Source organism: Thamnophis sirtalis, unplaced genomic scaffold, assembly GCF_051295495.1.
Source record: "Thamnophis sirtalis isolate CommonGarterSnake01/CBP01778 unplaced genomic scaffold, rThaSir2_p1.2 scaffold_3, whole genome shotgun sequence".
NCBI classification, from domain to species: Eukaryota; Metazoa; Chordata; class Lepidosauria; order Squamata; family Natricidae; genus Thamnophis; species Thamnophis sirtalis.
In genome coordinates, this window is record NW_028261383.1 from 37741322 (window position 1) to 37753641 (window position 12320).

The window sequence follows — 12320 nt, forward strand, 5'->3', positions numbered from 1 at the left end:
TTCTGAGTAGGTCATAATTTCGGGGAAACATGGTAGTTAAGATATGAACTGTTTGCACGCTCCTGTTGGTAAAAACAGTGATTCTAGATCTATGGCAATGCTTGTTCATTGTTATTTGGATGGCTAACTAAGTGATTCACATTCAGCTTGCCTGTTCTGTGGCTTTAAAAGGGCCCTTTCATCCAAATATTGCAGAGCTCCTTACCTTTAACGCAGAAGCCAAGCGGACCATGTGCTCATTTAGGGTACTCTCCGACTCCTTGTAAGTCAGACAGGTAAACTGATATTCCTCCGGATCAAAGGAATCTGCTCCTTGCTGCTCCACGTCATTTGCAACCCCTTCGTAGTAACCCTCAATGTCCCCAGGATCTTCATCTTCTTCCTCATCACAGTTTGGATCATAGTCCTCCTCGTTGCTGTCAGAACCTTGGCTGTTCATGTCCACGGACATCTTAACGCTCTGCCAAACCACCCGGCAAGCGAGCTATGACAGTTTCTGGTTTGACAAGACAGTACTATCGTTCTTTGGACTTCATCTGACTTTCCTGCCACCTAAATTTGAACATAACAGGAAGAAGAGAGTGGAAAAAATGTTTGCAAATTTGATTAATAAACAAAAAAATCTAACAGCAATTCAATTCTTATTCAATTGAACAGAATCAGTATTTACATCTAACACACATAATCATTCTTTTACATAAAAAAACTAGCTGCAGCTATATTATTTCTGCATCCAAAAAAGGATCCTTAACCAAAGTCCTGCTCATTTACTAATTACCATTTTAACAATGGTATTTTTTTGTCTTTTGTAATTTTTTGGTCCTTCCTCATTAAATCCATTACATAGGAAGTTACTGGAAATGTTGGGGGAATAGTACTTACAATACTGCTATAAAAATGCATATTGTGGTCTGGTGCAGTGACTCAGTTCCTCATTCTCTGAATAATTTAGGCTGCTTTCTAATTATTAGGTAAGTATCCTGCTTCCCAGCAAAACCATAAAAACCATCAGGTCAGAAAGCATACATATGCCATAAAATTCCTTAACTGAAACTATCAACACACACACAGTATATTATTTATAAGGTGCTCTTCTATATCAGTTATATGTGTAACAAGGAAAAGCTTTTTAAGGAGTTTCCCCAACTTTTTAAGAAACATGTTATGGCTGGCCAGAAGGAAGAAGGCCTCTACTGGGAAGCCATAAATCTTGGATGTCACATAACAGAATCTGATAGTAGCAATGCCCTACTTGGATAAGCTTAAAGGTAGAAAATATTAAAGAAAGCATTCCTTCTAACATGTAGAGCCTAAAGGATTAAGGTTTTCACTTCAAAAAGAGTTTCAAATATTTCTTTATGCGGGGATCTGTGCAACATGCATCTTTGCTATATCTCCTGAAAGAGTTTGATCACTCTATGCCAGACAACTGAATTTTCCAAATCACTTAAAGGCAAGCCCAGAGTACTATACCCTCAGTAACGTAAAATAGAGGTGATATAAACTGCAACTTCCTGTAAAAGACAGAAGTGGGCATGTTAGCAATTTTGAACAAAAGGCTCTCAAGGTATTTCTGCCTCAAGATTACGAAATAATAACCTAGAAGCACCATGAAGCTGCAAAGCTCTCTCCCTAAAAGTAGACATCATGTCCAAATGAAAGTATCTTTTACCAAGAACTGACCTTGGAGACAGAACTGCTTGTGTGTAAGTAGCATGGTCTACCAACCAAGAAAGGCAATCTGTACAATTAATTAATTCTGGATATACCATTATCCTCATTGGTAGTATCAATATTTTTCAAGATATCCCTCATAAATTCTTATTCATAAATTAATCCTAAAGCGGGGGAGGACCTATGCAGTGAATAGATAACTAAACTCTATGTCTCACTATGTGGTTTGCCTTTTTGCCCAATTCAGTCTTATAAAAGGATTAGAATATAGCACATTTAATTTTTAAAATTTATTTAATATGATTAATTGTGTATCAAACACATGTGTGGCTTTTGATGGCTAGCAGGAAAAAACAGTTAAGAAACCAGGCAAAATTAAAACATAAAAGAAAAAAATAGTGAGAACAGCTGACATCCAAAATTAATTTAACCAAAACAAAGAAACAGGCTCACTAATACTATGGCTATTCTGAGGGGAAATTATAATATGCTATACAACCAGAGACAAGTTGATCCCTCAGAGATGTTGTGTCACGCTCCTTCACTTAATAATCAAGGAAGAAACCACTCAACTCCATTTTGCAGAATTAAGTGTACTTTTACTAATTATAAGTAATGAGAAGCTAAGCAAAGCTGGATCTGAGCAAAAGAGCGCGAAAGCAGTAGATATCAATACATGATTCATTCCCCTCCCCGTGGTACCCTAGTCCATAGTCCAATCGTATATCTCCTCAGCTGTCAGGTGGGAGACATCTTCAAAAATCATCATCAGGTTGGAATGGACAGTTGGCCTTGGCGGGAAACTCCCCTCCTTCCACATGTGCAAACAAATGGTATGAACAACTCCCAATTAACAGTCCTCCAGTACAGAATATGTCCTTCACCCAAATACCATGCCCTCCCTCCCCGTTTCATGGCAGCCGAAAAGCAAGCAGCAAAGCAGAGGCTGACATGTTGATTTTACATTTCCATATACAACTATATGTGTGATGAGAAATGTAGGGTAAGAAAATCTCAGCATATCAATATCATACTCGTTCATTAAGTAATTCAGGACTGTCACACAAAATACTTTATACCAACCACACTGAAAGTATTCAAGGGCTTAAAACTTTTCTTACTCTACACTCATACAGGTTATCTCTTGCCTTCACATATACAGAAGCTACAGTAACTTACACTGGGCCAGGAAATGAAGAGTAAGCAATAACTTCAAGTAGAAGGGAGAACAGCATAACATTCACCTGCAACTTCCAAAGCATAGAATTCTGTTGCAAAAATTAATATAAGGACTAGGTGATATTTGACATATTACATTAACTGAACATTGCTTTCTGTCATGACAGTGTGTGTTCCTCTGAAACTATAAGCAATTACTAAGTTTTAATTTTGCTAATTATCACTGATTACGTATGATGGGCCCAGAGTTCTTAATACAATATCTAGGGATCTAGCGTGCACACAGGTATCTTCTAAACTATATTTCCTAAACAATATTTTACTAAGTTAAATTAAAAAAGCACTACATTCATTTCATACTATTCAACAACGCAAATACCTAAAATTATATTTAAATACAACCTATAAATCTAAAATGGGCTTGAAACAATATAGTAGGATAATAAAACGTTTGCAGTTTTCAATAATTGTAAAAAATAGTAATAGCGTGACTATATAAATCACAATAGTTCAGTTTTTGAACACAGATTAAACCCGGGCCATAGGAAATCCCATTCTTCAATTTTGCGTCTCTGCCAAGGAAGAACTAGTTCAAAGGCTGAGAATGGACAAATTTAATTAAAGCAATTTTTAGAGCCTGGTATGCTTCTCTCAAGAATACAAAAGATGCATGAAAAATCAGGGCCCAGACTATTATAACTTACATTGTTTGAATTTGTGGCATTTTCTTTAAAATATTTCCTTACTCATTCCTATATACAGGATGTGGTACAGTACATATAATCGCTTTTACCACAATTAAGCATAATAACAAAGCCCTTCAAATCTGGGGATATAATTTAATATTAACATATTTAAACTTTAACGTTATACTACTACTTGGATAGTAATAATATCAAGCCTAAAACAACCATCCTACTGGTGGACACAACCAGGTTATACTAATGCATAATGGGTGCGAGTCTGTTGGGGGGGGAGGTACTTTTAAGTACCGGTATATAGCATAATACCAAAATGTTAAAAGTTGAGAAGTTCATTGCAAATTGCTATTGCAAATTACTATGAAGTATTCCCAAAGAATCTTACTTTTCAAATCTCAAACAAGGCGGCAATAGTTTATCGTGTTTATTTTGCTGTTTCCGCTACATCTGTTCGATCAAATTTTGAATTCCAAAGAAGTTTAAAGAAATGGTTCCATATTGAAACATGCCATATTAGGCTGACAAAAAGTATAATCCTACTCATTGGGATTTAATTGTATCTATATATTCACCAAAAAAAAATTCCCAATTGTTTCCATGAAGAACATTCCAGTGCTGGCAGCTAGCCTTTTTTCTCTTCAAATATTATTCCAATCCAAAATTAAATTAAAATCTCCAGCTACAGTTTTCTAGACTACTTGTAAACTCAAAAAATTTACAGAAAAGATACCTAAAATAAACTCCAATTCATGTTTGGTTGAACCACAAAAATGCATTTGTGGCATTTAACATTCCCCATTACTAACTACTAAGTTATATAATACCCATTGGTATTCAAAGTATCTTCTTTAAACACATAGTTGGAAGATTTATTAATGACCTTCACTATTGTCCTTGCAGTTCTTGAATGTCTATTAGTGCATGCCAGGTTTTCTTTTAACTTTACATTCAAACTATATTTTTAATCTATAAAATAAGGTAGCCTGCTGCGAAGTTCTCCTCTTCATCATCATTCCTTCCCCCAGATATATTTAAGCTGTTGATGAGCCCAGGAAGTACCGTGAAAGCTTATGAAATATTAAACTTGTTCATTTCAAGCATCACAAGATTCTTGTTTTTGCTGAGTGTTACAGTAAAATTGGACCTTCCTTGGAAGGATAGTGCATTTGCTTTTATTTTAAATTTTTTTATAATGTCTCACTATGGCAAAAAGAAAAGTGTAATTTTGTGTGCACAAATATTTGCACAATGAAATCATGTAGGATGCCCTAGGAGTCTTTTTTGGCTGAAGAGCAACAGGAAATGCTGTTAATAATTAAATCTCTTCACCTCTTTGGCTAGCACCAATTTGGACCAACTTCATTTAAAACTATAGTTGTGTTACCAAAAACTTCTACACTATAGTAATGTAGTATTAATCAAAAAAAGTTGTCCAGAAATATTATATTTTGAAATAACTATATTTTGAAATAACTACAGTCAAGACTAATTTAAAAATGCTCACAGATTTAAACATTTCAACAAAATTAACTAATAGCCTACTGCATTAAAATTACAAACTTTTTATTGTAGCAGTTTTCACTATAGTCAATCATCTTTTTATCCATTCAATAAGTTCGCTACCAGCACATTCTTTAAAGACTATTTATTATAAAAGTAACAACGTTTAGATGAACTGCAGTTTGTTGCAACAAGAAAGCTCACAAAAGCAATCCTGGCACAAAATTTGGAGCATTCCAAACTAGTTGTTTTTTTTGCCAAGTCAAAGTTCACCTGGAAGAAGAAAATTCCTTGTTAGAAACCTCCATTGTCCCCCCCCCCCCGCCCCATTGTGCTAGTGCAGAAAAATGGTGGATAAAAGTTAAGAACACCACCCTTGTTGAACATGTTCAAATTAATTTAACTCTTCACCATTACAATTTATTGTCTAGTCTATCCTTTTAAGCAGCAGCTGTATTTGCACTTCACTTCAAAGCAGGTCACACGGATATATCCCAGTGACTGAACTTTGTAGTGGTAGACAAAGCACTTAAAAGAACAATAGGGTCGTTTTTACTCTTATTTAGTTTATATTGTTAAATATCAATGTGACAACAATAGGAGCGATGGAATCTTTCCTGGGTAAAGAGAATAAATGCATGATTTTTAAAAAAATACTTTGCTATAATCCTGATTTTTTTTTCTCCCACCATCGCCCCCTCCCCAATATCATTTTTTTTAAAGTCCAAAATCTCCCTGCAAAGTCCGTTTAATTTGGATACGTTGAGAATCAGCGATTCGTCCCAGGATCCCCCCTACCCCATCCGTATTGCTACCCGGCTTCCCTCCCCCCCCCAAAAAAACCCTCCTTTTTTTCGGGCCTCCAGGTTCGGGGAATCGAGGCAGGGAGGAACTAGGGCCGCCTTAGCCCGGCAACCAGGCCGTCTGCCATTCCGCCGCTGCAGCCCCGGGAAAAGCAGAGAGTCTCCCTGTCCATCCCCCCTCCCTCCATGTAAACAAGGCCCGGCTCCCCTTCTCTGCGCTCACCCAAAGCGGGGAGAAGGCCCGGGCGGGACTGGACACCGCTTCTCAGAGCGAGAGCCTCGGCCGCTGCGCCGCCGACTCGGCGGGTTTAACTCGGAGTGAGGGGAAAAAGAAGAGAAATAGAAGAGAAGAAGAAGAATCACCTTCCCCCAAGCTTCTCCATCTCTAGCCGGCCCACTATGGCTTGAGCACCGGAAGCTCCAGTCCCGGGCGGAGCGTCGCTTCCGCCGCTAGAAATGGCAGGAGAAAGAGGAGAAAAACGCCCCAGAGCGTCGAATAAGCCCTCCCGCGGTTGGGGGGGGGGGAGGGCGCAAGTGTTTAGAAGGGAGCCTTTCACTGGCCGGAGCGAAGAAGAAAAAGAAGAGGGATTTTGGGTTGAACCACTGGACGTGGCGGTGTAGGCGATCAACCTACTATTTTTCATCAGCTTCAGAGCTGATCGCCTTGATAAAAGAAACTTCGGCTGCCATGAATGAATGAAACGAAATTGGGGTGGTGGGTGGGTGCCACCAAGCTTGAAATTTTGGGGTTAGACAACTTAACCAATTTCGTTGTATTTATTTTGTACAATAACAATAAAGACTATACTATAGAACTATGCCACCTTCGATCTGACCTAAGCGTAGTACATAAAATTATCTGCTATAATGTCCTACCTGTCAATGACTACTTCAGCTTCAACCACAACAATACAGGAGCACACAATAGACACTAACTCAAGGTAGCGCTCCAAACTCGATTGCAGAAAATATGACTTCAGCAACAGAGTGGTCAATGCTTGGAATATGACTTCAGTAACAGAATGGTCAACACCTGGAATGCTCTACCTGACTCTGGGATTTCTTCCCAAACCCCCATAACTTTAACCTTAGACTGTCTACTGTTGACCTCACCCCATTCCTATGAGGTCCATAGGGGCGTGCATAAGTGAACCAAAATGCCTACTGTCCCTGTCCTACTGTCCCAATTTATTTGTACTTATTTCCTGTGTTCTTTTTCATGTTTATTCCTATTCCTGTTATCTTGTACATGAGTGACAATCTAAATAAATAAATAGAGTCCGGCCCCTTAAATGTGTTTTCCTAAACTGTTTGGAAGCATCGAGTCCTCCCCAAAATTACAGAAATGGTAAAGTCTCAATATTGGACTAAAGTCATGTGTCCGCATGAAATAGTATTTAAAGGCAAGCTTTGCTTTAAACTTAAGTTTGCCATAGATTCTTCCATGTATGCTTAAGATGGCTGTTAAATATTGTTGTTGTAAGTTTATTTATAGGCCTCCCTTTTCCCTGAGGGGACTCAGGGCGGCTTACAACTTGTGGGGAAGGGAATACAGACAGTGACATATAAAAACAGTACATAATTAAAAATAGAAACAACATTCATCATCCGGGTGGGGACGAATTACAATCTTTAACCCCAGGCCTGACGGGATAACCAGATCTTGATTTGCACAACTGTCTAAGCCCAAAATTTCAAGCTTGATGGCATGTTGCAAGTAGAGTCGTGGAAGACTCTTCTCGTGAAATATCTCTGGACTTGCTCAATTGTATTGGACTACATATGTATTGGACTACGGGTACGTTTCCCAAAGTCTTTATCATCATATCCAAAGTTACTCATGTAAATGCTGTTTCAGAGTGGCAGTTCTTGGGAATATCAAATAACCAAATAAAAAGTGGTTTTAACTGTACTTATTTGCATGATACATTGAGCTATAAACTAGCTAAACAGGTTTCAGCCTAGCATAAGATGCAATTTCAGCCAATGCAATTTATGATTCATGATTGGTTTATGGTGATCAGTCAATCAACTGGGTCATTCAAATACAGAAAATGAGATTGAGTAAATAATGGTTACATGAACTGTAATTACACTATGTGAACTCACCAATTGTATTCTGTGAACTCAGCTAATGTGATTTCTAAAGTATGGCTTATATTGAATGTATTCCATAAACTCAATTGTGTTTATTCAATAATTTTGGGGGACACAACTGTGGCCATTCAAATGTCTAAATTTGAAGTCTTTAATCCCAGTTGCTGGTACGGTGGCACTCCAAGCAAGAAGAACACAGCTGCCTCCCTAGCTAGGATCAGCAGAAGTTGGTACATTGCTTAGATGAAGGACATTCCTTCAAAGACATTCTTTGAAATAGTTCCAGGACAGGGTGTAGTAAATAACTTCTACATTTTTATTTAGAAGCCTGTGTAAATTCTGCTCAATTGTAGACATACCAGAGCTGTGCAAAACATTTGAATGAGAATCTTCTCCATGAGCAAGAGTGAAGCCCCCTCTTCAAAGCACTGGGACAACTATCTCCTTCATAAACCCAAGCATGGCTATTTTGAGAACCTTCTAGTTCTAGGACAATGTTGGAAGAAATATCCATCTGGTTCAGTTCCAAGTGGGGAGAAAGGCACCGAAAACATGGACTCAGATTGGAAAGATGGTTTAACAACAAACACGTGCGATTCTGGGTAGCTGACCACATGGCGTGGAGAGTGAGGGTTATTTATATCCTCTCTTAGGCCTTGCCCTTGAGCTTCCTGTTCCTGTGGCAGGATCATGTATTCTATTGGCTGTACTCAGACTCCCACGGGGCCACGTGGAGTCATGTTTGTCTGAATACCTTCGAGTGATGCAATGTCCCTCAGGTGATTTTGTAATGCAATGAGCCCTGCTGCTAGATAATCCTATTATGTCCTGGAGGATCATGTCTTAATCCCATCACTCTGGAGCTGAATGTCATTTGCATTGCAGCTAGGCTGTCCCAGTCCTTCTCAATGGGCACCAAATATCCACTGGGGCAGGGAGCTAAAGGTATGAGTTTCTGCCTCCCTTAAGATTTGTATTTCTCTTTTAGGGGAAATATAATAGTCTTTTTAAATATTTCCTAAAATATTTCATTGTTCTGGGAAAGGGATGGGTGCTAACTTTCTAGAGTTGCATGCATGCACTTATATAGCCATTTTTCTCCTAGTTCTCAAGGGAGACTTAGGACTACACATGCGCACACACAAGGGCCTGGGAAGATCCTTGAAGTTTCTGGTTTTGGTCACCACAGTACCAAAAAAAAAAGATGTTGAGACTCTAGAAAGGGTGCAAAGAAGAGCAACAAAGGATTTTTGGAATAGCTTGCTTCTAGTAGTTGTGGGTGCTACATAGTGGTGGGTTCCGGATCCCGTTCCAACAGCCCATGCGTCTTAGCACTTCCGTAAGCCTCCATGATGCTCCAGCTGCTCAGCGGAGCATCATGCAGGCACTGTACACGCCGTGCGTGGAAGCGCTGAAGACTTAAAAGACCGGTAAGCAGTTTGGCGAGTGGGTGGGCCCTCCAGAGCACCGTACTGGAACTGGCAGTCGGTCAGGCTCCGGTACACTCGTACCGGGGCGTACCTCCTGCAACCCGACACTGGTGCTGCATCACTGGAGATTTTTAAGAAGATACTGGACAGCCAATTTGTCTGGAATAATAAAGGATTTCTCACTTGAGCAGGGGTTTTTGAACTAGAAGACTTCCTAGCAGTGGTGAAATTCAAAGTTTTTTACTACCAGTTCTGTAGGCGTGGCTTGGTGGGCATGGTGTGTGGCTTGGTGGGCGTGGCAGGGGAAGGATACTGCAAAATCTCCAATCCTACCTCACTCTGGGGCAAGCCAGAAGTGGTATTTGCTGGTTTATTTATTAGACTTATATACCGCTTCATAGGGCTTTCAGCCCTCTCTAAGCGGTTTACAATTTTTTTAGCAAATTGAGTCAGCAACTTGCCCCCACAGTCCGGGTCCTCATTTCACCCACCTCAGAATGATGGAAGGCTGAGTCGACCTTGAGCCGGTGAGATTTGAACTGCTGAACTGCAGATCACAGTCAGCTAAAGTGGCCTGCAGTACTGCACCCTAACCACTGCGCCACCTCGGCTCAATGGTTCTCTGATCTACTCAAAATTTCTGCTACCAGTTCTCCAGAACCTGTCAGAACCTGCTGGATTTCACCCCTGCCTCCAGGGTACCTTCCAACTTTGTTATTCTGTATTCAGTAAGCACTACTGCTAAATTTTTGAGAGCAGGTGTTTTCCCTGGTTCAAAGAAACTGGTACTTTGATCACACCAGTGGCCTTTGGGGGTGAACCTTGAATGCTTTGCAAAGCTTTAATACCCTAGTTGCTCAAAAAGAATAGAATAGAATAGAAGTCTTTATTGGCCAAGTGTGATTGGACACACAAGGAATTTGTCTTTGGTGCATATGCTCTAAATGTACATGAGGAGAATAAAATACATTCATTAAGAATAAAAAGATGCAACACTTAGTGATAGTCATGGTTACTAATAAGCTATCAAATCGTACTAGGAAACAAATAAAAACAATATAAATAATAAAGATACAAGCAACATGGTTATAATCATAAGTGTGGAGAGTTAGATACTAGGAAGGAATAGAAGAATAATAGTAATACATTCTTGTTAAATTATTGACAATGTTGTGGGAATTTGTTGTTAAGCAGAGTGATGGCATTTGGGGAAAAACTGTCCTTGTGTCTTGTTGTTCTGGTGTGCAGTGCCCTATAGTGTCATTTTGAGGGTAGAAGTTGAAACAATTTATGTCCAGGATGTGAAGGGTCTGTAAATATTTTCACGGCCCTCTTTTTGACTCGTGCAGTATACAGGTCCTCAATGGAAGGCAGGTTGGTAGCAATTGTTTTTTCTGCAGATCTAACTACGGTATCCGTTGAAGTCTGATAATAAGGCCCATTTAATTCAATGGAACTTATTTCTATAAAAAGATATATGTATGTTAGATCAAATTAAAACTCTGCCAGGTCCATCTTTTCTCTTCTCACAGGATCAGCCAGAAGTTCACAAACAAAATGGGTATGAAACAGTGGTTTCCCCTCTTTCTCTTTTCCAGCATCTACATAATATTGTCTCAGTTAAGCCGTATTCTAATGTAATTTGTTTGTGTAATAGCCAACTGTAGTTCATTCAATAATCCATTGTTAAACCTTGGTTTAACATGCTATGTGAATATGCTAAGCTAATATCCATATGCTATGTGAATATGAATGGCTGTTCAACCTATAGGGATGCAAAGTGGCTGCTCTAGTCAAAATCCCCCCACCTTTTTTTCAATCCAAATCCCAACCACAGTGAAACAAGGAAGCAAGATAGTGAAAGGAGGCTGTTTTTCTCCATCCTATTCATGGAGTTTCCACAAACTTGGATGTTCATTTTGTAGTGTTATCCTTTTTGGAATTGATGGACTCATACAGTAAATGTATTTATGGTACCAAACTGATTATCTCAACCTCATTCATTCATGTCTTGGCATCTCCATCTGTATATCTCTGCTATGTTAGCTTTACACTGTAACTCTTAGTCCAGTATTTCTCAATGTTAGCAAATTCAAGCACGCTGGCTGGGGAATTGAAGTCCAGACATCCTTAAATTTTAAGGATTGAGAAAACATCGACTTTGACTGTTGTTCTACTAAAGATTTGGTCTGACTGCTCTTCAGGGAGCAATGCAGCCATCTGTTATTGAATATGACAAGTGTCCTGCATTGGGCAAATTATTTGCAGCAGCAAAATCTGATCTTATTGGCACAGAAAATGCGAATTTCTTGTATCTTCAATTCACCTGTTAAACAGCTAACCCACTAATAAAGGTTGCCATTAGGTGGCAAAAGAGTTCTCGCTTTATCATTCTTTCCAAAGGGAACAAATGCCATGTGCTATTCTAGATTTAATCCTTAAAGCAGATTGGATACAATCAGCAGCTGTTGTTTTATTTGAAAAGCAGAGCCAATTCATGTCAGCACAACTACTTCATATATTGTATTTCTATCTCCCTGGCACAGATACTAACATACTCAGAATGCCATCTAAGAGAGTATAGTGGTCATATTGTTTAACATTACCAGATTCCTTGCTGCAACCATTCAAATTCCACTTTGAAAATAATAAAATCAGTAGCATACAAATTTGCTTATTTTGTGCAAACTGATCTGTATGTACCAATAGAGAATATTTGTAGCTCAGGGTCGAAATGAGGGGTCCTTGGTGCTCTCTGAGCTTGGTGCTGATGATATTACCTAGTTTAGGTAATGAAACATCTGCAAGAAAATAGCCATACTCAGAGAGCACAAGGACCCCTGATTCTAGGTGTATATTTATCTTGAAATACATGTTATGAAATTAAGCAATATATGAATTACCGGTATATGTATATGTCTCTCTGTCCCTTGCTC

At 39.0% G+C, this 12320-nt stretch overlaps 1 protein-coding gene across 3 annotated transcripts in view; it reads right to left on the reverse strand.

The window, feature by feature from the left end:
* Positions 1 to 6315, reverse strand: part of ARIH2 (ariadne RBR E3 ubiquitin protein ligase 2) — a 42128-nt gene extending 35813 nt beyond the window's left edge. For 2 of the 3 annotated variants that reach the window (XR_015695868.1, XM_087708731.1), the window contains exons 1-2: positions 6221 to 6315; positions 206 to 552 (exon numbers count right to left, since the gene is read on the reverse strand). Coding sequence is in view for 2 of the 3 variants with exons in the window: in XM_087708731.1 (XP_087564857.1) it covers positions 206 to 451 (246 nt within the window). In the remaining variant the exon portion in view is untranslated. The other variant, XM_087708732.1, reaches the window with a different exon arrangement.
* Positions 6316 to 12320: the final 6005 nt, after the last annotated feature.